The sequence below is a fragment of the Motacilla alba genome, chromosome 3 (genome assembly GCF_015832195.1).
Source record: "Motacilla alba alba isolate MOTALB_02 chromosome 3, Motacilla_alba_V1.0_pri, whole genome shotgun sequence".
NCBI lineage: Eukaryota > Metazoa > Chordata > Aves > Passeriformes > Motacillidae > Motacilla > Motacilla alba.
Genome location: NC_052018.1, coordinates 109,898,207 through 109,923,540, shown reverse-complemented (window position 1 = coordinate 109,923,540; position 25,334 = coordinate 109,898,207). Strand labels below are relative to the sequence as shown.

The 25,334-nt window shown below is 42.9% G+C and overlaps 2 protein-coding genes across 3 annotated transcripts in view; one reads left to right on the top strand and one right to left on the bottom strand.

The window, feature by feature from the left end:
* Positions 1 to 416: 416 nt before the first annotated feature.
* CFAP36 (cilia and flagella associated protein 36) lies at positions 417 to 10,921 on the bottom strand. Its single transcript, XM_038131726.1, has 10 exons — positions 10,701 to 10,921; positions 7,187 to 7,251; positions 6,203 to 6,304; positions 5,695 to 5,809; positions 4,668 to 4,755; positions 3,980 to 4,031; positions 2,979 to 3,105; positions 2,567 to 2,730; positions 1,999 to 2,151; positions 417 to 1,306 (listed from the first exon to the last, which is right to left on the bottom strand). The coding sequence occupies exons 1-10, from the start codon at positions 10,888 to 10,890 to the stop codon at positions 1,220 to 1,222; spliced, it is 1,143 nt and encodes a 380-aa protein (XP_037987654.1). The 5' UTR covers positions 10,891 to 10,921; the 3' UTR covers positions 417 to 1,219.
* A 13,753-nt stretch (positions 10,922 to 24,674) lies between these two features.
* Positions 24,675 to 25,334, top strand: part of CCDC88A (coiled-coil domain containing 88A) — a 70,986-nt gene continuing 70,326 nt past the window's right edge. Inside the window, exons 1-2 of one of the 2 annotated variants that reach the window (XM_038131385.1) lie at positions 24,675 to 24,728; positions 24,950 to 25,033. The gene's annotated coding sequence lies outside the window, so the exon portion shown is untranslated. Of the gene's footprint in view, positions 25,034 to 25,334 lie in introns of both variants that reach the window. The other variant, XM_038131384.1, reaches the window with a different exon arrangement.

The following is a 25,334-nucleotide window of genomic DNA, read 5'->3' as shown; positions in this document are numbered from 1 at the left end:
GAGCGTGGACTCCTGTTCCTGATCCTCTTCACCAGCCTCCCAAGCAGAGTTCTCCACAGGACTCCCAAGGAGCGTCAGTCCTCGCTCTGCTCCTCACACTCCAATGCCTGCTGCAGTAGGGCAGGAGCTTTAAAACCACACTCAGACAAACAGGAGGTTGCTTCACAGCAAAACCAAGAATGTCACGAATTTTTCTAGTTCCTAGGAAAGGACTGGGTGAAGTGGCAGTAGATACCCTGTCAAACACCAGCCTGCACTCCCAGGAGAAGGTGACACCCAGCACTCTGGCTTTTCCCTGGGGCTGTCACCCCTCGGTGCTGGTTCCCAGTCTGCCCGAGTGGGCAGCCACGTTTGTTCTCCCACCTGGGCTCTTCCACTGCCATTTTTGGGGAAAGAACGGAACATCTGCCAACGTGTACCAGTTATAAATGCTATTTTAATAAAAACTCCATGAAACTAGAAGGGGTGGGTTTGTCTCTTTGTTGTGAGTAGCTGTGCCATGTCATGGGCAAAGGGTGACCTCTCCTGGCTTCTTTTTGAGTCTGTGAAAGCCAAACCAGTCAAGGACTTAAACAGATTTCTGCTACTCTGGCAATGAATTGCTGGGAACAGTCTCAGCTTTGCACTAAAGCAACTCCTTTAAATAAAAGTTGCATTTATTGCAAACTGGGACGTAGGCCCTGGGCAACTGCCCCAAAAGCCTGTAAACCACTGTACCCTGGAGTGAATTTGTGAATGTCTTGACTCCCAAGGTACACTGGCTTTCTCACAAATGAGGTGGTCGAGGGTGCACTTCCTTGTGAAACCAGACTTTATTGCACTGCACAGCTGGAAAAGAGCCATTTGTTTATAACGGGCTAACGAAAGGAACCACGTTCTGCGCTGCTGACATGAAAAAGTTCCAGTGTTGAGCTCGGAGCTGTTGCCACAGGAGTTCCTTTCCCAGCTCTCCATCGGTGCCTCTGCTCTCAGGGCTCAGGGCTGGAGCAGGGCTGGGCTCTGCAGTGCTGGCACGGCCTCGCTGCAGGACAGCCAGGGAGTTTGCAGCACTCTGGAAAACGAGTGTTCATGGTGTGTTTCAGTGGCGTTTGCAATAGGGAGTTAGCAGGTGCTGAGCTGCTTGTCTGGAAGTTCTATAAATCCCAGTGCAAGGTTGGAAATCCCTTCACTTACTGATAACTTATTCTAAAGCATCCTTCTGTTCTTGGGGTCAGCAAAACTACCGCTTATTAATTACTTCTTCTTTTAGCTTTTCTGCAAGCATCTTCCTCTTCTGCAGCAGCCTTTGCTTCTCTTCTGACATTTCCTAGAAACAGAGTACAAACAACACTGCAATGAGCAACCACCAGCCCCACTGTGGATCAGAGGGGTGGATGGGGCTCCTGCCACCCCCCTGCCCTCTCCCACTGCCCTGTCTGTGTTTTGGGAGCCTCAACTTCGGCTCCTGCTGAGCAATTGTCCTGAAGGCTCCGCAGCCACCAGGATCTGGAGCACCTTCTGAGCACAGGAAAATGCACAGCAACTCTGAAAAATATTTGAGGCAACAGAAAGACTTTGGACTTTAGTTCCCACCCTTAAGTACTTGCTCTGTAAAGGAGAGGAGTGATTTTTGGGTTCAAAACAGAACAGTTACTACATTGTTTTGTAATGTAAGAGGGGTTTAAGGTCTTTTAGTATTTTCCTCTTTTTTCAGAGCGTTTTCAAGCATTTGCAAAAGAAAAAGAAAATCCCTGAGATGTGAGGAGCCCAGCTGTAGGTCATGGACTAGGAGCAAACTGGCATTTCATCCCTTCATAAACTGGAGTTACTCAGAAGGCTTTGATGATGCTGAGGCCAACCAATGCCAGCTCCATCACCGAAACTTCCAGCCTGAAGCTTCTGCAAAAGCAGTAACTTGGAAATATTTCCCCCCTTGTTCTTTTTAACCCATTCCCACTCTTCATCAGCAGCATGGACACCTGCAGTGAAACCCTGTGGGTTTATAGGAAAGTGCTTCACCTCTTTGGGAGGGGATTCCTCCTCTTTCTGATCAGTGTTGGGTGGTGGTGCGTTATTTTTTGACTCTTTCTTTGTAGCCAGCAGCAGGTCTCGTTTTTTCTTTAGGTAATCCTCACGTTGCTTCAGCTGCTGCTTTTCAATTTCTGATAAATCCTGGGGGAAAAAAAAAAATCAAATTTTGAAATGAATTTTTTGTATCAATGTCCTGCAGAAGAAAAGCACATTTATATCCTATTTCCTTCCAAAATTATCAGGTGAAAGCAAATCCGAGTTGAGGCTTCAAATCAGAGCTGTCTCCTAAGAAATTACCAAAGGACTGAATTCTGAATTTTACTCTGAAACCAGAAATCATAAGCTGAATTTGTGCTAATTAAACTCTGAATAACATGAAAGAGTGTTTATGTATTTGTTTTTTAAAATCCTAAAATAACCCAAATCCACCTGATTACAATAACAGAAATTCTTTATTTAAATATAATACTATTTTAAATACATATTCTACATGTAATCTTCTCTTTTTCCATTCTAGTTCTATGTTTGGCTTTTTTTAAATTTGTTTTTAACTTACAGGTCCTTTCACCCCAGCTTTTTGCACTGTGTTCTCTGAACCTTTCCCAGCAGACCTTTTCTTAGTGTCTTCTTTGGTACAAGAGGGCTGGGGTGAGTTTTCAGTTCCTTTTTGTACTGGGCAAACTGCTTTGGGGTCTTCTTTTGTAGATTTATGAGATCCCTCTAAGTAATTTTACACAGAAAACAATTAGAAAGAATAGAAATACACGAGATTAAAAATAATCAATCAGAAGAGATCACAGAATAGTAAAACATCCCATGTTGGAAGGCATTCATTCCTGCAGGGCAAATACATTTTACTCACAGCCTTATCCAGCCAAGTTCTTAAAATCCTGATACAAGTGGACTCTTGAATCATTTAAAACCAGCATCATGTTGCCCACTCAGCACTGCACTCCCCCAAAAATTACCTAATGGGCATTTTGGACTTTCTTCAGAATCCTCAGCTCCCTCAGCGGAATCCTTAACTTTCACAGCTTCTTTCGAGTTTCCTGGAAAGTGGTGGGTAACATCTGGAGCTTTGAGTTTAGCACGTGCCTTGAATTAGAAAACAAATAATCCCAAGAGTTACATTTCCTGGTACTGTACCTCAGGTACTGAACAAAGGAATCTCCCAGAAGAACTTCCAATTAAAACTGCATTGTTTACACTGTGGACAATCCAACCCTCCTGTCAGAATTTCTGCTAGAAATTGTCTATGCTGTTGATCAACCATGGCATTCATGTCAGAACCCCACGCCATTCATTAAAATACGAAATAATTTTATGTTGAAACATTCTTTTAACAAAAACCTATCACTGAACACTAATTATCACCTGCCCTGGCCGGGTGAACTTGACTGGGGGCTCTGCAGACTGGCTTTTTTATCAAGAATATTGCTATTCTTGGTGGTCTATAGAGATTAGGATAAAACCTGCCTGTTTTCCCAGTCAAGGGGAGGTTTATCGCCATGGTTCCACAATTTGGACAGCCCCCATTTTCATTCCGTTTCCTTTCTCCGTGGTTTACTCTGATGGACACCAAGGGATGGTCTCCTGGAGGGGATTTCTGGGTCCTGGTGATTAGTTCTCTCTTGTGAACACTTCATGAATAACTACACTGTCTATCAAGTCATCCTGAAGGTAATTCCTCTGGGATTATGAGTGCTGTCATCTCCAAGCAGCTTACACTTTGAAGGCTCTTTGATCCTGACAATATCAGCAGTTCAGCTGCTCCCTGGATCTGAAAGGCTGACACCCATGAGCGGGATTTCAGGGTTCAGGTGCTGAGCAGGGAATGTGCTTCTTGTGGGATACTGCACTGATGGAACACGCGGCCTGGAAGGGATCTGGGCATAGCCAGCACACATTATTTCTTAATCTTAATTTCTTAATCATCCCCACAACTCACATACAAAGGTAAGACACTCACTTCTTCAGTCCTCTTTCTCTCTTGCTCTATTTCATACTCTTCCTTAGATTTCCTGTAACAATAAACATGAGTAAATACTCAAAACTCATTTAGTGGTAGTGATTTTCAGGGAAAATTATCACTGCTTAAATATTTGAGGACTATCAAAGCAATGACAAGGTAACGTGAATTTGTCAGTATCTAAAATATTTCCCTGACTTAAGTCTTAATAGAAATAAATAACTGGGATAAACACACAAGAGCCCACTGTCCTCGACTACCTTTGTGCTAAAATAATTGTGTAAGAATTTCCAGGATTTATCTATCCCTTTATTTCATTTGCTAATTTAAAGACAGGAAGGGAAGTATTCCCAGAATCCAGAGGGAAAACAGCATTACCTAAGGTAACGTGGATGGACTCATCTGCTATGGTTTGTTTGTGTCTGTGAGCTGGGAGTGGGGAGGATCTGCAGAAGCTGTGCTGCTCTCACACATCTCGGATCACAGCAACAGTTCTCCCTCACTATTTCAATATTCCTGAGCACACCCACTGCCCAGCACCACCCGTTTGCCCTCAGGCTGGATGCTGACAAGAACAGTCCTGTTGTCTGTAAGATGAAGGCAGTTTCCTGGAAAAGGCTGGAAGGGTTAGGTCCTACAGACCTGTATTTTAAAATCACATACCAAGTGGGATCCATTGATTTCTTACCTTAGAACCTCCCTGAGTATTTTCATTTCTTCCTGTTCAATTTCACTGAACACATCGGAACCCTCTGTCAAGCACTCAGGCAATACACCTGGAAGAAAACAAGATTTATGCATTATTCTAAGGAAAATGATTTTGTGCTCCAGTTGGCAGATAAGAAAAGAAAATTTAAAAAAAAAACCCAAAAAAAACCCCCACACAACAGAAAACCACACTCACAAAATCAAAGCCATGTAAACTGTTTCCACAAAGATCTTAGAGGAAAATGTCCTAAATCCTGTTAGGAAAAAGGCAAAGATTTCTGGCAATGACAGTTTTGACATCAAAGGTTAAGCCAAACTCTGCATTGACCATGATGTGGCATTTCCTGTAGGCTGCAATTCAGCCACGGCCACCTGAACCACTCCCAAATGTAGCTGTTATATGAAAGGTGAAATTTAAAAATTATTCTCTGAAGAACATGCATGCAGTAAGAAATAAGTAAAACGCGAGACATGGAAGGAAGGAGTGGGATTAAAATCCTTGCAGAAGCATCAACAGAGCAGCAAAGTTGGGTGTGGATCATTTCCTCTTCATCTTCTTTCTCGTGCATGTATGAGCATGATGAAGGCCCTAACTTGTGCTTCCTGAATGGATTTTTCAGTGTGAACTGCACAGTAAGCACAGCAGACACTGCAACATCCTTGCCGTGCAGGGAGCAGAATTCCAGCCATTGATCCTGCTCCTTTTGGGAAACTGCTTTAACTCAGAAATGCCACCAAAATTCTGCAACAGAAAACTCAGTCGCGTTTCCCAGAGAAATTCAGACAAACAGACCTGAAAAATCTGTCACCCTTACAGTACAGACAGCTGTCACTGCGAGTGCAAGCCAAGGACTAAGTAATGAAACCCCTGGCCCGGTATCATCAGCTGGGTGTTTTCCTGTAGCTGGAGCAGAACCAGCATTCCACACTCATTTATGAATGGCTTGAAGAGCCATCAAAAGAACACTAAAAACCTTCAGAGAACCCCCCCATTCACCACTGCTCACCATTTCTTTCTTTGATGATTCGAATCGCTTGCAGTTGCATTTCAATATTTTTCTGTACCATCATTTTTTTAAATAGTCTAAAATCTTCTGCCGCCAACACTGTTTGCAGAATGGCCTGTGGGAGGAAAGATATGCACCAAATTAAACCCCCACAGAAATCCTAACCAGCTCAGTCTGTTTGAAATTAGCTGATTTTTCAACTCTGCAGAGCACGTTTTTAATAAATATATTTCGTTCTCCTGTCTGTTTTTCCAGATATACAAGAAGAGCTCATGGTCAGGAAAACAACGTGGTGGGTTATGTCTTTAGATCAACATGTCTGCAGTAACACTCTGACAATATTATAATATTATGACAAAATTGGGTTTCCAGGTGTCAGTTTACAGCTGCGGTTCAGCTGAAAATTACAATTCCACCACGAAAACTTTTCCAAGATTCATCTCCTGCCAGCTGTGTTAGGGAAAATATCAAGAATGAAATCCATACATTCCTTAATGGAGACGAATACCTGGGAGGTGTGGGTCTTTGCAAGGGGAGAAGAAAAAGCTTCTTGAAATTTCTCCTCATTAATTCCAACTTCTTTAAGGTAGTCCTCTAGTAATCTCTCCACCTGTAAGAAAGTATAAGCCTTACCTTCTAAGGTTTTTCCCTGAGGATCAGAGGAATTTTTGTCATCGTTGTATATTCTTTTCTGCTGATGTGGTTTATAAACTCAAAGGAAAATCAATACAATAGCATAACTGACTTTCCCTGATTTCAAGCTTTATTTGCTTTCATGAACTGTTCAAAATGAGCATTTTTATTGCTAAATTTGGTGGCTCCTTAACGTGTCTTCTCCAATTTCCAGGACCCTCACCCGTGCACCTTTTCCCCAGACTCCTGGCTAGTATTCCTCATGGTTTTTTCATGAAAGCAAAAGGCTTTTTGCCAGTCTGTGCCTGGAAGCCTTTAGGGTCAGAGCAGAAATGAATGTTGGTTTGTATTTATTCAATCAAAGCTTTCTAATATCATGTATTCCCCAGCCTCACTACAGAAAGTGTTGAAATCTGCATGTACTGTTTTATAGGTATTTAAGCTCCAAAAATCTCCTGTAGTTTTTTTTTTCTGATGATTGAAAGATAATTCAAAAGATTTCCCAGACTCATTAGTGAACAGAATAAAATTGTGAGTATTCTCAGACATCCTGCTGGTTGTCATTTTCACTTGACAGAAAATAACATTATCAAGCTTATAAATACAATCTTGACGGTAGTGGATATATTAATTTTAATGATGAATATGTAAAACAGCCTAAGAGCTGTGACTCTGTCACAGTTTCTTTTCTATGTACCTGGTCTTTAGGCTTATGACAACTGCAACTCACAGGATTTCTAAATAACACATGGAAAAATACTAAATAACTATAACCCAATCAGAAGCTCATCTAAACACTCATTTAACATTTTAAATTCTTTTGCTTAGAAATTTACCACGGACAGTGAATAATGCTCACCAGAGCTTGGTACTCCTGATAAATTTCTGTGTAAGACAACTTGCTTTCTTCTTCATCATCAAAAACTGAGGAGGGGGAAGAAGAAACATTTTGCAGTCAGTGAACAAACCACCAGAAATTAACTTACACCCTAAACAGCAAGATTAACCTTTACAGGGTAATATATTTAACCAATGGAAATACAGGCCATGATTTATAAAAGTCCTGTGTTTTTCCACACACTCAGCCTAAGTGTGTGCTTTTGATAATTGAAAGTAATTAAGCTGCATAATTTAATATTGGGGAAATGTATCTTCATAACAGGCTTGTAACAAGTTCAGGATTCAGGAGACACATTCACTAAAAAGTAAGTTTTAATATAAGAACTACCCCACGATTCTGTGTAAGGTTTTTCTATGACACATCAAGCGGGAATTTCTCACTCTCCGTGTATTTACATGGAAGATGTATTTATTAATGACTTAAACCATTTTTTATATGTCATTTGTGTAGGGAAAAGCCAAGGTTATGCAAGAAAATGAGTCCCTGCCTGCACAACCAGATAAACCCAAAGAGGAAATGTGGTGCAGTTAAGTCATATTTTAATTATATCTATCCTGATTTAGGAAAAATGGACATTCCTATACACTACAGGCCATATTAATCATTTTCATGTAAATTCATATTAAAATCCCTGACTGGAACTACTCAAGCTCATGATCTCTATGCTGCAGAATATGTGGAAGAAGCAGAAAATAAGAGGAACTGAAAACTAAGGTTTGGGGGAGGGGTGGGGGTTAATTTACTTTTTTTCCATGCCAGCAGCTAAGAGAGGTAATGTAAAACCTGGCAATTAAAGCAGAGGCTTAGAAATAAGTCTGCCTCAATCCCCTTCAAGATTAGCCACTTGGACAAGTCACTTGCCAGGAACATCCTTTGAAGTCATTTGAAGAATGGGAATTGTGCTTAAATTGGTGAACGAGTGTGATTTGCTCTTCATGTGCACGTGACATCTCTGATGGTGGTGGTGCCTGTGGAACCAGCACACAATTTCAGAGTGACTTTTTGAAGGCATCCAACATCTTTCCCAGCTGTGACAGCCCTGAGGCCACATCACTCCAGACCCGGTCACAGCGTGAGCTGAGGTGGCCCTTCCTAAAGCAGCATCACTTTCTAACACAGAAGTGCAATGACAGAAATCCAGTGACACATTTCAGGTCCCCCCAAAAGCAGAGGAAAATCTGGTTTTTAATCCTGCTTTGGAAAACCAACATTGCTTGTGGGTTTTGCACAGGGCAAAATTTTTAATGAAGAAATTAAAATAAAAAGCTTACAAAGATCTAGGATTAAATTCAGATGGTAGGGAAGGTATTACAGGTTATGCTATGCAACCACCATATTACCAAACTCGGGAGAGCCTCGACAGCCTCTGTTGTCTCCTCCTGGCTGGGGATCACTCCCAGCTCTTGCAGACCACAACTTTCCCCTTGGCTTCTCTGTCCCCTTTTTCCTCACCCTTCCTGCCCTGGGGATCCCAAACAGAGGTGACAGCTGGCCTGGCACTGCCAAGGGGATGTTCCTCCTGCAGAGCACAGCGGGAAGCTGGCACACCCCCCGTGCTCTGTCCCCGGGCTGGGGACACAAGGGGATGAGGTTCAGTGCCAAGTAAAGCAAGCTGCAGTCAGCATCTCCTCTCAGCTAAGTGGCTTTAAGGAGTACTTGGAACAGAGACCTTGGATTTTCTTGAGTCAGGGCTTCTGAATCACGTAGTCATTATTCCTTAAGGTTTTGGCACCTGACAGGAATACAGATCTGAAGAACCACAGTATGAAGACAAGACAGGAGACACAGATGTCCTAGGAGACACTCATTATCTTCTTGTTAAAACTGAAAATCTTGACTGGGACCCCTCAAATGGGATGATACACACCCCTCCATTTAATTTCAGTTTGATGTAAAAGGAAATTAACCAGGCTATAAAAAATTAATCAAGTTCCCAGAAAGAGGGAGAGAGAGAAAGCAAACACTAACAGATAGAAAACAATTAACATAAGTTTACAAGTTGAAGTGCAAGGACTTGGCCAAAGTAACTACAGTTCTAAAATTAATTCCTCACATACTGATTACCAAAATCCAAACTGTATTTTCGAGCAGTCACAAATTATTGTCAATTAATCAAAGTGTTGCTAATTTGCTAGTCCAGCCCAAAGATCAAATGCTTTGGGAATGCAAAGGACTCCGTCCTGACAAAGTATGTCAGTACCAAAGCAGCAGTGGAATCAGCAGAGCAGGAAGCGGCCATCACGAGCCTGCCTCACACTAGGTGGAAATTTACAGCGGTTCCACAAATCTTCTTACTGTCAGTAAATTCCCCTCAACCTTCTAAGGAGAAGGGATCATTGCTCCTGAGAGGGATAAATCAATTCCCTCGATAGCTAAACCCGGACCCTTTGCAAGATAAGCAAGAACATTTAGCCCACCCCAAGTTTAGGCAGACTTCCCAGGACAAAACTTCCAGTTTAGGTTTCTCTAACGCTTCCTAGCTGTGAAGGCTCCAGGAGCTTTCCCTTCCTCTTATCCCAGTTTTAAGAGGGAAAGATGTATGGACTCGTGAGAATCGTGCCTCATGCAAAGTTTGGAGGGGGTAGAAACTACTTAGGAAGAAACTGAGAAGCAATTTTTTTTCAAGAACCACAAACAAAAGCTGGCTTTGTTTTTTTCCAAAGGGCTTAGGCACTGCTTTCACGCTTGCCCAAATTGTCACTACTTTGCTACTGTAAGGATCCAAGTGTTTTTTGGCAGCAGAAGTTGTTCTGTAAGCAGAAGTAACTTCGCCAAATCTCTGCATCAGAAAGTCTATTTCCTCCTTCCCCCTCTGCAGATACAAACCTGCACAGGCCTCCCCGGGCTACAGAGCAATCCCGGCCCCTCCTCACTGCCTGTACTTCCACTTTACCCAGGCTGCTCCCCAAATTACGCCTTGATGGTCTCAAGAAGACAAAGGAAGAAATGGAAGTTTGAGCTGGAGTTGCTTCTGAGCTAAACTCACACACCGGATCACCGACCGAACATCGCCGATGATCACCGATAGTGCTGACTACCATTTTTGCGAGGTACTAAAACTCAGGGGTTTTCACCTCTTAACTGACAGCATTCACATCATTGCAGGAATTTCACTTTGGGCCTTCTCCTCCTCTGCCGCACCGACCGGATGGCGCTTTCGGTTGTCCGGACCGGTTTCCTAAGGAAAACTCCCGGCTCCGGGAGAGCTTTGGAGGCCGTGCCGGGGTCCGGGGCGCCGCAGGGTGCAGCGCTCGCTGGCCGTCAGCCGCAAGCTCACGCCATAATCCCAGGGCGAGCGGATGGATGCAAATGGCACCTCCAGGCACACGGCTCGCCCGGGGGACACCGCGGGAACCGGGGAGCGCGGCCGGCGGGGCCGAGTGCGCGCTCCCGCAGAGCCCCGGGACAGGGGGACAGGCCCGGGACACCCGCCCTGGGACACCCGCCCTGCCCCAGCCGGCGCCCCGCTCACCCTCGCAGTTGTGCTCCATGAACTCCAGGATGGGGATGGACCAGGCGGGCCCCCGCAGGAAGCCGGCGATGGTGTCCACCACCCACTCCACGTCGTCCTCCTCCCCGGCCGCCATGGCCAGCGGCGCGGCCGCTATGGCAACCGGCGTCACGGGGCGGGACCGGCGCGCCGGGAGCCGCCCGCACGGCATTCCCGGGAAGGCGGCGCGCCGGGGAGCGGCGCCGGAGGGTGCCCGGTGCAGGAGGAGCAGGGGCAGGGCGGCTGGCGGCGGCCGCAGCATCCCCGGCCGCCTGACCAGCGGGTCCTGCGCAACAATGGAGAGAGATTTAGCACCGGCGGTGATTGTTAGTAGTCGGTGTTGAGGGACATGGAGCGCGGGAACGGGCGGCTCAGCCGGGCTTCCCTGTGCTTGGGGATAGCCGGGATATGGGGGACACGGCCCTGTGCCCTCCGGAGAGCCCCAGCTGTTCTAACAGCTCTGTCACCCGCACTTTCACAGTACAGTCCAGCTTGGGCTTATCTGTTTGAATTTTCTTTAAAAATTATCGCAGATGATGGAAAATTCCTGTCAGCCCCTATTTTACCGTGTGCAGAATGCAGTGATGTCGGGAGCAAACAATAAAATGTTCCTTGTTAGCTGTTGAAGGTGGTGCTCCGATTCTAATGTTAGTAGCTCATCAGGCTTTCATGAGAACACGGACAATTTGTAACCTAGTAATGCTGCAGAAACCCTACAGTGCTGGAATTAGAAAATCACTTACAAGGCGATGGGTAAGAAGGCTTACATTAACGCTTAATCATTCGGGTATTAAGGCTGGTGGTTGTGGTGTATTCATTTTCTCCACTAAAATTAAGGTGATTTCTCTCACTGTCCTCATCTCTTGCACTGCTGACAAACTGAAAAGTTTTTCCCGATGTTTAAATGTGTGGAAAAAAACCAAACCCAAAACCAAACAAAAACCCCCAAACAAACAAAAAATCCACAAAAAACCACAAAACCAGCAAAACAAAACAAAACAAAACAAAAAAACCTACCAAAAAGAACCTCTTGATCCTTTTTGAAGTATTTTAATGATCACAAACAGCAGCAGTTCCAGTTTGTTGGATCAGGCTTGGTCTTGCTCAAGAACTCTTGTCGCCATTAATGAGATTTTACCTGCATAAAGTTTCAGTGCTGGCTGAAGGTTAATTTATTTTCTATTTTTTCTCACAGGTAACAATTCTATGCCCTCAAATCTGCAGAGAAGTACCTGATGATCATTTAAATAAGAATCTGCACTGGAAAAACTTCAAGTTTTCCTTTTGCAGGCCACTTTTTTTTTTCACCATCAGCGCTTCCATTCCTACAGCCAGTTTTGTGGTCTGAGAGCATCAGCAGCATGGCAGGATATTCACTTCCTATTTGTTGCATGAAAAGTTAAAGCATTTCACCACAGTTACAAGAAAAATTGCTGCAGTAATGAGTCTGAGGAAATTCTGTCCTCTGTAATCAAATCCATTGTGTCACCTCACAGGAAACTGCCTGCTGTGATCATGTTCTGTCCATAGATGTCAGGGGAAACACTGGAGTTGGTTTAGTTGTCAATAATACAAAAGGTGGAGCAGGAAATGCTCCCTTGTCTGAGTCAGAAAAAGCATTTATTGCTTGATTTTCTGTCTTCTCTGAGCAAGATATATATATATATATATATATATATATATACTCTCACACACTGATAGGCAAATTTTCTCAAGCCTTCCCAGTCTCTCTCTGTGTTCCACTGAATTCTTTATGTCAGCGCCCAACTCTCTTCACATCAAGTGGGTTTCACTCACAAGCACAATGATAAAAACTTTGAAATTCCAGGATCTTGAGAATATCTGTGACTTCTTTTTGCGGAATGCTGGTTTTGATCTGTTGCTAAATTTATCAATTTCTTTATCTATTTATAAATAGAGAGGCAGGTGAGCTTCTTAGCTAATGGCAGAGGTGGTTTTTACATCACTTCTTATTTCTTCAATGTGGATAATTTTGTAGCTTTTAAGCAAGTCCAAGGATACTGGCAAAAGTGCAATTATCAGATTAACAGGTAAACAGTATTATTTTTAATTACTCTTTTGTTTAGGCTTTAATTCTCTCATCCACCTCGTTTATAATAGTCCTACTACTGCAACAGCTATAACTATTTTTACCTTAGTAAACTTAATGCAACTTTTCCAGTTTGTTTTTGTAAATTTTAGTTTGGGAGGGATTTTTTTTTTTTAATAAATCTGACCTCAAAGAGAACACTGAGCTCAAGCTCAAAGGCCTTTTCTTTCAGTCCAGTAGACAGAATTAAATGTGACTTCTGTATAAAAGGTTGAAAATTAAAACACTAATCACTTTGAGCTTATTGGCAACAATTTAGTGTGGAGATTTTTTGGTTAAATATGTTATACTTCAGGGACTTCACTGTACTTTAGTCAAAGCTAAACTAGGAGAGGAATTGGTTCTGAGCAAGGCAGACACATTGAAGAAGTGCCTAAAGTCAAGTAAGGAATTGTGAGTTATCTTCATTTTCCTCCCCTCTGGGATATTGAGCTCCTGCAGGAACTTCTAAAGATCTTCCTATTTAGGTCATTTTCTTTCATTTTATAAAGCTGCTCTTTTCTCTTGTGACTTGAAGGTTTTACAGAAATGTAAGGCTGTTTCACAGAATCCATTCTGCCTGAGAGGCCACTCCTAATATAATTATCTCATAACAAGCATATGCCATTGCTTTTCCTATAATAATGCTTCTTAGCTAAATTATCTAATCTTAAAAGCATCTCAAGTGTCCAACAGCTAATGCTTCCTCTTTATAGCTTGTGAGAAAAGAGATACTAGAACTATAAGAATATTATTTCTTCTGTTTTTCAGATTTTTTTTTCATTTATATACTAGCCACAAACCATGCACATTTTACCCACACATTTATATGACAGTCTATCCATACACCTGATTTCATAGATTTTCCTGAAGCAAGTTTTGTTTTTATTTAGCAACAATAGGATTCATTCCCATATACACTTTTCATAGGGATTTTCTCCACACACATTGACTGGTGTTTTAGTAATTGCTGCAGTGCTTTTACCATTGTTTTTTTCTGTCGTGTCTGCACCTCTTGAATTCCAAAAAGCCTTGTAACAGTTTCGATTTTTCTGTCCGATTTCAGCTGATTGTTATTGATGGAAGATGAGCTACAGCAAGGTGAAGCCTGTGGTTTGATCTGAAGCCTGTGAGCTTTGTTATTCTAATCTCTTCTGGCATGGAGTTCTGCAGCCATGAGCAGGTTAAAAAAGGGAAAAGAAAAAGCCCAGTGACCTTTCTTTGGAAGTGCAGAGTTTCACTGAACCAGGAAGGGTGGCATCTGTGGAGGACGAAATGGTATCAATAAGGGTATGAGATGATTAGAAATAGTAAAATAATAAATTGCCAGATGCATGGGCATTTTATTCATTGCAGAATAAGAGTGGGAGAAAGGTTAGGGAAGCTGGTTGCCACAAATCCATAATAAAAATAGGTAAAAAAGAAAAAAAATTAAAACTTTGAGTTGTGTATTCATTTTGGGGAAAGATCTTTATTTCTGAGCTTAGGAGACTTTCTAGGCAAGTCCAGCTTCTAACACCTTCAGCCAAGAGTCATGACAGCTCTGCAGAAAGACTTCTACACACCAACTCATTTCACTTTCTCCTCAGCTTTTAGCACTGTGAGAATTATGCATTTTTAATTTCTTCGTAGAATTTTCCTTAAAAAGCACTCTTTGATATTAGGATTACTGAAGTGTTACCTGGGGCTTTGTGGGGAGTGGGACTAGAAGAGGTCTGAAGGCTGCCCAGCCTTGGAGTTTCCTTGACTGCTCAGTGCAAGAGAGAATTTATTTGAGGCATGAGTTTGGTTTGAGTCATTTAGTGTTACCTCAGGGCTTGGCTATCAAGAGGGCATTTCCAGACAAAGTGCTGGTTCTGGGGGCTCTGGGGAAGAACTGGAGTTTGCGTTTCTGGGTTTTATTACCCACATGTTTCAGTTGCCCCCAAGAACTTTGGCTAATTGCATTGTATTGTTGATTATAAAAGCCAAAGAAAAACCCCAAGGAGGACAATGCACTGGAGTGCCTCACAGAAACTGTGCTTTCTACTGCTGAAACAGAAAAATCAATTTGATGTACAAGAAAGAAACACTTCCACAGAGATACAGATGGAAGTGCTTTGTACAGAACCCCATCAGTCCTGTTTCATGGATTTCAGATGTATATGACTTGTAGCGAGTGGGATATTGGAAGAATTACACAAATTAGGTTAGCAGAGTACATCTGCTGGAGAGCAGCACTTTATCCCACGTTCCAGGGTGTGTTCTCTGGCTCCCAGGTGCAGAAGGGACTGCACGCTCTCAGCTCACGCTCTCGCTGTGCCAGCTCCCTGATGTGATGGAGCCCCGTGTCCAGGGTGACACAGGAGTGTCAGGGTGACTCGTTCTGAGATCTGAGCAGCGCCCAGGAATTCCAGACCCCTCACTCCACCCCATTAACTCTCCTCACTGCTGCAACTGGCCTTCCAGCAACTTGCAGGTTTGAGGGGCACTGATCAGTAAGGGGTTTTGCCCCGCAGCCAGCAGTGGGGAGAATAGAGATGCTGCTGTGGTGCTGCTGCTTCCCCCTTGCTGTGCCATTTCCTTTTCATTTTCTAAGGTGCTGTCCTAGGTTAAAATATTAAAATATGTTCTGTTCCCATCCTCAAGAGCTGCTGAAACCAGGAGGGGAATTGTTTCTTCCTTGTCTCCTGTTCATGGGCCCAGCAATGCCTTTCCTCGTGACTCAGAGACAACCCCCTCCAGGAGCCATTTCTGTTTCCTGGACCCACCACATGACTCAGAATGATAACAGCCCATTGTGAGATGCTCCGCCCGGGGGGGAGGAGCTAAGCATCCCCACCTGGATATAAACTGGGATTGGGGACAGTCAGTCTTTCCACTGGATCCTCAGAGGAATGGCTGTCTTTTCCACTGGATCACTGCTCCAACAGAACCACATCTGTCACTCCAGGAGGACTGCAGCCACCAATCTAACTGGGCTGTTTCCAGCACCCTGACCAACAGTGTGTCAGGTTGTATTCTGACTTTGTCAGTGGTTTTTCTTTTGTATTATTACATGTATTTTGGTTTTCTTTTCCTAATACATCATGGTTTTGACTTGGAGTCTCTCACTGGATTTGCTTTCCAGCCAGAACAGGTGCCATCTCCTCAGGCTCATAGCAGAGGCTCTGTCTGGAACAGAGGAAGAGCTGGGGTGTGTTGGGCATGGCCAGGAGCTGCTGAGCTGTGTCTCTCTGTATATCTGGATGCAGCTGCCACACCAGTAGGTGTGACCTGAGGAAGGCCTAAAAACCAGAGCTGTGTGATGAAGAGTGGAGCTTTTCACAGCTTCATGAGCAGGTCAAATGATAGCAGCATGAGCAGGGCTGCTCCTGTTCCTACTTGGAGGACACGCTGTAGGATTCCAGTGTATGCATGGTTTTCATTAAGCTCTGTAACTCTTAACAGTCGATTTTTATGAAAGCACCATGAGTTATTTATTAAGTAGTTTGTATTTGTGCACTATGGGATTTTTACTTGTGCTTTAACGTTATAATTTTTTTAAAAATTGGCAGCTATGCTTTTATAAAATTTTCATTATCAGATGACATTTTGTGAAACTGTGACTTATTCTGTGACTGAATCATGGATTACCTCATAGTGGAGCTCAGAGATGTGGGCTATGCTGTCATTTCAGAGGACTTATTTCACCCTGCATGTCTTGCTCATGCTTTTTGACCTTGAAAAACTTGCCAAATATATCAAGTGTATGAAACTTCTCTCCAGTCTTTACAAAGGTGTGAACAAGCAGGCTAGTTTGATTTTGTAGGAAACAAAGAGCAGGCATGGGGTAAAATTAGCAGTACAAAAAATTGTGATTTCAAATTAGTTTGACAATGGAAGGTGGACAGCAGGAAGTTACCCCTGCACAAAGCTTTGTGCCCTGGCTTTTTCTGTCCAGTCCTAGTTCTACTTTCTGGAGAGGAGTGGAAGCCACCCCTGCTTTCAGCTGAAGGGCTCAGAAGTCAGCCATGAACTTTAGTTTTCGGTAGCCTGCAGGGAGAAAGGCTGACTGGACAGCCTTGGAGATAAACCGCTGTCCCCAAAATGAAGGCGCTTTGGGGATCTTGGCAGACCAGGATTATCACTCCTTGCTTGTTGGTGGCTAGGGCTCTTGGAGTTTTATTGTCTTGGGGCTGAGGTTTTTGGGGGTGGGGTGGTGATGATGATGTTTTCTTAGCCAGTTGCTGGTACTGGTTCCTCAGAGCTCTGTGTCTGTTCAGAAGTGTTTGCCCCAGCGTTTCTCTGGGAGGCTTTATGGAGCTCTGCTGGTTTGCATATGCCCGCGGTGGGGTGGCACATGGGGCTCTGAGGCTCGCGGGGTGAAGCTAATCCGTGCTTCTGCACTCTTGGCAGAAATCCTGGCAGGACTTTAGGCCATGAGGGAAGTTGGATGGAGGACAAGGGTCGGGGGGAGGTTGGAAACTGCATTTAAGACTCTGCTGGGAGTCTTAATGCTGGTAATGTGTTCACTGAGATAAAGTGGGAAAAGTGCTGGTTGGAAAGGCTGACAAGAGACCAGGCAGATCCATTTTGGAGCTAGGGATCAGAAGGCTCCTTCCTGACACTCTGCTTGGCTGGACAGGCTTACTTTACTATTTTAGAGCAAACAACAAAGCAGCCCTGCATTGTGGTGCCAGAGTAGTAATAGAGCACTTCCTGTACTTGAAATTCAATTTTACATTCCCTGCAGAAATACACATGGTTCTCACTGAAATAAATAGAGTTTAGCATGTTTGGTATTAATATTACTGGCTCCTTGCTGTTTGTATGCATTTTTGTGCCAGAATACTTTTATATGAGAAAAATATGTCCTGAAAGCTTTTGTAGGGATGAAATGCCATGCTTTTTCCTTGGAAAATGCCTCCAGAAGGTCTCATGTGGTGCTGTGTATTAATCTGTAATAGGATGGAGTGATTCAAACTGACCTTCGCAAAGTGTTTAGCTGAGTGAACACTTTCTGTGGCAGGGTTTTCATTTGTAAATCCAGGATGCCAGAGGGAATAAGGGATGGGAAAAAAAAAGTACTTTCAGAGTAGCAAACTCTGAAGCTGAACCAACATGAAGGAATGAGATAAGGGAGTTGTTGAGCAAAAGGTACAGATGAATTAAGTGGGTTTTTCTGCCAGGCCTTCACTGTTCACCACAGAATACATGAGTGAGGAGCTCTAGCTCTGACACTAAGTCAGGACAGCGAGCTTGGAAAGAGAAGGTGACAGTTCCTGACAGGCTGAGTGGTGCTTGGGTTGGTTAGGAGCAGGTGACTGCAGATACACAGGGCAAGGGTTATTTTTTTTTCAGGTGCACAGTGAGGGAAATGTAAAGCTGATGGCATACAGCCACAAGATAATCACCAACATCTCAGTTGCAGGTCTGCGTCTTTGAGTGCGCACAGGAGTTGAGAGCTGGCAGATGAAAGGGCTGAGAGATCTGTTATCAGGGCCCACTCCAGCACTTGCTGCTCCTCAGGGCTCAGCCAGTCCCTTGCATAAGGCTCTTTGAGTCTAATGCCAGTCCTGTAAGCACAGAGGACGTCGAGGCTCTAAGGGTGACAGCAGATCCCAGAGCAAGCTGCCTGGGCTGCTGAGGTGGCAGGCTGGGTGGTAAAGCACCAGGAGGAGTGCAAACTGAAGTACAGCTCTGAGGCATTGATATCAAAGGCAGCACCAGCTCACGGCCCCTTCAAGCCCCCACGTTGTACAGAAGCAGCTGTGTGATATCGTGCCACTCACTGACTGCATCCTACGGATTCAGATCGTTTCAATCAGCAGTAACTGAGCTCAGTACAATTAATTTGTTCCATTCCCCTATGTGGGCACACCCTGGAACAGAAGCAGCTCTTTGATTTTCAAGTCAGCAGTTCTCTTATGAGATTTCATACACGACACTTTCAGAATTCCTCATGTGCTGTTCCTCTTACACTTTTTTCCGTGTCAGGGAACTTTTGTTTTAACACGCCTTTTCTGCTCATAATGTGGTATATCATAATAATCTTGTTTATTTCTGAAACCTTTCTTACCTGCCATTATTTCTGAGGATTTTTCCCCCAGTTTCGTCCTTTGAATCAAAGCCTTTTTTTTTTTTTTTGTTGGTCTTTACTGCAAACCAGCAGTGTTATTTTAAGATTTGGTAGCCTTTTTTATTGCTTTGAGGAGGTGAGCATTTCAATTACGTAGTCTTAGGATTAGCCAAAATTACAGAGAGGTTTGGAAGGAACAAGGCCTCTTTGGATCCACATCAGCCAAATAAAGAAAAAAATCTGTAGAAATACCATTTCCAACTTTTTGTAGGAAAAAAGTACTAAGTTTAATTTCCTTTGTAATTGAACAGTCACCCTCAAGCTCTCTGCTCCTATGCATACATGTATATATGAAAATCCTCACGGGGGCACTCTTGGTTTAAGCACAGTGTAGAGGAGGTGCATTTTCATCTTGATTTTCCTTTGTAGTAGACTGACAAAAAAAAAAAAAAGCTTAAGGAGCTCCTAGAATGACTTTCAAGTCGCAGTTAAAAATAAGCTAAAATAAATGTTACATAAGGCAAAGGAGCTTCGATTCTGTAATTCTGGTATAAAGCAAATCTAGTTATATAATCTCTACTGCCAGAATTTTGACTTTCACTTGAAACAGGGTCATAGTAGGAAGGAAAGGTCATTATTTAGAAATTAGGGATTTAGTTGACTTACATGTCTCATTGTTTTTCAGATTTCTTTTGCAACCATTACCTTTTTTATTGTAAAAGAAGGGGGAAGTAAACTGTCCCTGTATGTGATGTTGTGGCTTTCCAGCTGTTACAGGTTATGATGTATAACCCACAGTGACAGGGAAATCCAAGACACCTATGGGAAGAATTTATTTGGTAATTTGGAGGAAGCTTCCTGCTTGTGTCCATTTCTCAAGCCCACAATAATTGAACTGAAATTATTTCTAAATTTATATACTGTTAAGCTTCTTGACCAGTTAGAGTTCTCTTTGTTATCATTATTAATAAGCAAAATTCTTCATTGTTCAAAGAGCAGACACATCAATATATTGTTGATGAATGCCATCGGCCCAAGAAAAATCAGGGGAAAGGGAAGAAAATTACATGAAACACCTATTTTTGCTTTTTTTGTCTTGCTGCAAGAACATTTAGTAGGTAAAACTGATCTGTGTCATGGGCTCTTGAGTGAGGAATTCCTTGGACGAAACAAGCCTTGTGTTCTTCAGAAGAAGGATTAGCAGTTCCTAAATGCCTGACTAATTTCTTAAACACAGTCCATGTCGCTGGTACAAAGGGAACTACAGAACTCCCAATACTTCACTGTTCCCCGCTTCCACTTAACTGCATCGGGACAGAAGCAGTAAAAGAGAGAACTAGACAGGGCAGAAGATCTGGGCTCGAGCAGTTATGAAGTCTAGTCAATCTGAATCATGTGCAGTGTGTATTTCCACTCAGTGCAAAAGGATCAGCTCTGAAATGTTAAAAAAAAAAAAAAAAAAGCCTCACAAGCTGGAAGCATGTCAGTCATCTTTTTAAAGGAAGTGTGGGTGAGCTGGGGGAAGTGTCCAGGGAGCAGAGGGGGATCGTTTGAGTCAGAGGTTACTCGTGGGCTATTTCCACTATTAGTACACGAGCCCTCTGCAGCAGCCTCTGCTTTCCTGCCAGCGGCTGCGTGTTCTCTGCGCTCCACAGGCACCCAGGCGGGGAGCTGCAGCTCCGGCAGGGAGCTCATCAGAGGCAGGAGACCTCTCTGTGCTTTGGGATAATGATTATTATTACCGCCAACACCCCTTTTGGGTGACTGTCAGCTTCAACTATAGCACAAAATTGGCTGTGCTCGTTCGTTAATTAATTTTGTTTGTAAAATACTCCTCTGAGGGAGAGGGAATAAATGTTACCATTAAGGACTTAAATAGGCTTTCAGATGGAATACCAGAACCAGCTGCAGGTCAGCAACAAACCATTCTTTGTTAAGGTGTTTTCCTTTTGCAGAGATACAGCCTGAATAAGCTGAATAATCTCATCCTTTTAAGGCAGACTGTTAAGGTGGACTAATTCTAGGATCAAAAATATTCTGTAGATAATAATAGCAGGAAGAAATAAATCTCAAACTGTTCATTATTTTAGGAGAGCATTTTCTGTGTGAAAAGGGCTACAATCTTCTACTTTGTATATTAAATATATCTACTTTATTTTAACACTTGATGTATGTTTGACCTGGTACTAATATTTAAAAGTAATAACCTTAAGAAGAATTAAACCTTCTCTGGCCCACAGAAGAATTATCAAGCGCTGAAATCAAGACTGATATATATATATATATATATATAGAAATCAGAATTCTAACTTTACCCAGGTTATTTTAAAAAAAAATCAAACAAATCATAGATTCTTTTAGATTGAAAAAGATCTTTGAGTCCAACCATTCCCCCAGCCCTGCCAAGGCCACCACTAAACCACATCCTCAAGTGCCACAACTGCATGGCTTAAATCCCTCCAGGGATGGGGACTCCACCACTCCCCCAGGCACCCTGTTTCAGTGGCAATTTTAGGTAACTGCTTATTAATTTTAGCATTAAAAATAAGGAGTGTGTTAAATTGCTTCATAGTAGATTTTAAAAGGCCCAGACAACTGACATCTCGGTATAAGCCTGAAATTAGAAGGAAATTTAGTATTTTGCTGAACCATCCTTTGACCTTTCAGCCACTGCACACTGTACACTTAATTCAGAAGTTGTTTTACAGAATTCAATATAAAACTCATCAAGAACTTCAATATTGTATGACCCCCTTAGGGAAAAATAGAGCATTTGGTAGGGACATAAAACTGGCAAGAAGAATCCATGGAGGGAGATATTTAAGCACTGGAAAGGGATAGGCAGGAAGTAGCTGTTGATGACAGTGGTTTGCAAAAGCCTAAATAAAATGACCAAATGCATCACTGTAGGTTTTAGCAGAAGAAAAATTACCTGTTGTAGAGAAATGCTTCAATAAGACATTTTAAAGGGTGGTAGATTTGGATTTAAATATGAGATGAACGTAGGTAAGAATTCCAGTTTTGTGTTCTCCTCCAATTAAATTGACAATTCAGCTGGTGCCACAGTGAATTGAACCCTCTAGACTTAATGCAAGCAAAGGGGTCCCACAGTGGTGGCTGAAGGAGGAGTGAGTGAGTAGGGTGTTCCCAGTTCTAGGTAACCACCAGGAATCCACCCTCTTTCTAGAAGCTTCATCAGGAATGCTATCTAATAAGTCTCATTACTATTTTTTAAATCCAGCATTAGTTACTTTTTAATGACCTATAGTTTTTTCTGTTAATTAGTTCATATATTTTAATATCAGTATTCTTAGTGTAACGCTGTAAATAACTTGGGTTTTCTTGTTCTATAAGCTTGTGATTTTCCCAAAGGCAAAATAGGGATATCTTAAAAGCTTTTAATTGTTTCAGCAGTATTTCATGGAGAGAAAAGCTGTTTTCAGACGTAAATAATTTGACAAATAACCAGGGGTAAAATCAGACATGAAAATGAATAGGATAATCCTGAGGGAGGGAGCTCAGAAGAGCAGAGGCTTGAACAGAAATGACTCTGCTACAGCTGCATTCTTTGTGCTGTGTGTTTTTTCATAACTAAGTCCACATACACAAATGGAAATCTCAAGGACAGAAATGTTCTCCACCCACTTCATTATTTCCTGACCTTGGGAAGACCCACCTCCAGCTGGTGAGGAATGCCTCCCTAATGAGACATGCTAACATCAAAGGTGATGCGGGGCTCTGGAACTTAATAACCTCTCCTGAGCTCAGAAATCTGGGTCCCATGGCAGCACCGCCCAAGCCACTGGGGTTAAGTGACATCCAGACTGCAAAACGTGGGTGGAAGTAGGGAGGCACCAGCTGGAGTCCCTGGCAAAGGACAGGGAGCCAATTACCTGGCACGTGGTGCTGTGTGGAGGAAAGTAAACTTAATGCCATAGTAAAGCAAAACTGAGGCAAATGGAGTTTTAAGAAGTACAAAAGTCTTTCCCAGGGATAAAAAAAATCCCTTCTGTTTTGTGAAGCTGAATGGGGAGAGTGCTCCATGCTGAAGGAAAACACCAGAGAAGAACAGCAGCTCGACATTTCTGTACATCAAGGATCTGACATGTCCTAGTGCTGTAGATACAATCCCAGCGTCTTGCTTTCCCAAGCCACAGGTCTGCAGATCCGCGGGCAGCTGTGTCTGCTAACAATGAGCAGCCTGGGCTGCCCTTTGCTCCTCATCAGAGGAAATGCAGAGCGTGCTCTGTAATTCATCTTTCTGACCCAGTTCATAAGAAACACTGCTCGTACTGGCAGGAGCTCGTCTGACAGAAGGCATGTCAGCAAGAGCTTTTGCTCAGTCTCACTCCACTGGCCACAGCAGAAGTGAGTACCAAAGCTATTGTCCTGGTAGCTGCTGCTCTCGCTGTAATGCTCAACGCTTGCTTTTAGGAAAATAACAATCTATTTCCTTTATGTGCAGCAAATAACAAGGGGGAATTCACAAACGGCGTTATTAGACAGTCTTGTAGTTCACAGATGACAGTTGGAAATAGATAAATGTTTTATTGGCTAAACAGGAAAAACAGCTGAATTGTAATACTAAGTTCACATTTTCTTAGAAAGGGAGTATTTGTCTGACACCTTTTTAAGAGTTTAAATCCATGGAAAATCTTACAGATGGCTATTAAATTTAAAAATCAAGATAAATTCTTGGTTTATTTCTGATCACATCAGCTGGCCTGCCACAGTAACGTTCTTCCTGCCTGTCCAACTGATTGGAGAGTAACAAGAAGCTGTAGGCTTCTCCCTCCTCAGACTAATCCCAGTATTAAATGTGGCACTTTCACCAACTGTTTCACCTTTTAAGTACTGTCTGTCCATGTAGTCCTCGAAGGAGAGTGTGGCTATGTTAGGTAGGCATGGCTAGAAATGGTCAATAGCTTTTCTTGCGATGAACATCGTGCCTGACAGGAAATTCTGATGCATTTAACACTGGAACCCATACAGGATATTCTTTGTCTGCTGTCTCTGTAGTAATTTCTTGCTATTTGTCACAGTTGGACACAAACTGCAAAATGTCTGGGATCTGTACAAAATCTTAAATGGCCAACACCAACTTTCCCCAAGCTCCTACTGTTTTCTTCTTAATTTTTCACTCAAAATACCCTCACTTTGAGGTTACTTACCATTTTCTCAGGAAGTTCCCTTGAAGTTGATGGGGAATTTTGGTCACGTCAGAGCAGACACTGTAGCAGGGAAGAAATCTTCAAGAATTGTTGTGGAATTTTCAGTTCTTTATTAATGTTACAGAGGGATTTCCCCTTCTTTCCAGTCCTGTGGAACAAAAAGTAACTTTTAGCCTGCTGTATTTGTGGCACCTTTAGGAATTCATAGCCATACTTAAAAACACTCAGCCCCTCAGTGCCCTTTCTCTTTATTGCCCCATCTTGATAGGGAATGGGGTTTGATAGGGAAATGGGACTCTCTGGGAGCAAACAGGACAAGGAAGGTGGCTGTCCTTGTCATTGGCTTGCAGTTTTCACCAGACACTGTCCTATCAAGCCAGCCCATCATGAGAACGTTCCAGTTTTGGCTGTGGTTTCATAACCCTGCTGTGGATCCCAAGCATCCACACTTGGTCCCTGTTTTTCCCGTGTTCTGAAATCCCATCAGGCAAAGGCAGTTACCCCAGCAGTGCTGACTGGGAGTCAGCAGAGCCAGCAGCGAGAGCAGCGCCACCTCTTTCCTCTGCTTGTGTGTGAGAGGAAGAGAAAACCACTGCGTCTTGCATCAGCCAAAAAGGGAAGGTTGGTTGTCATCTACGCCCCAAACTGTCCCCTCCCTTGGCTCACTGAGGGCAGGGCTGACCAGAAATGATTTGACAAACCCTGACAAGGTAAGTGGGGCTGTACATGGGCACACTTTCCTGCTGTCTGCAGATTCAAGGCATCAGGTTTCTTCTGGATGTTTTTTTCAATTTGTATTTTGCAATAGCAGGTACAGGAAATGATGCCACGAGAAAAAAAAAAAGCTCGCTGAGAAGATGAAGTAACTCTGTAATTTGCAGGTCTGGGATCTAGGCACAGATCTTTTATCATTTCCATGTCTTCTGTGTAGAGTCTTTGTGGTACATGGGAGATGCAAAAGAAAGGAGATGGGGGTGCTTTACCTGTACAAGAACATGGCTCTTCTAACAACAAGGTAATCTCTAAATCTGTTTGTTCAGAAGCAGCAGGTTACACCCTGTATTAAATACTGACAGTGCTGTTCCAGAAAATGAGATGTGAAAGAACAAGATTGTCCTCTATGCATTTTTTCAAATTATAAAAAGGATATTTATTTTAGTTCCAAAATATTCCTGAATGTACATTCTTAGAATAGTTAGAGCTATTAAAACTTCAGTTTTATAATAATGTTTCTTCTCTGTTTGTGGGTCAGCTAAGTTCAGTTGTCAACCTCTTCATCTTCTGGGATTGACCACTCTAAGTACAGTCATCAAACT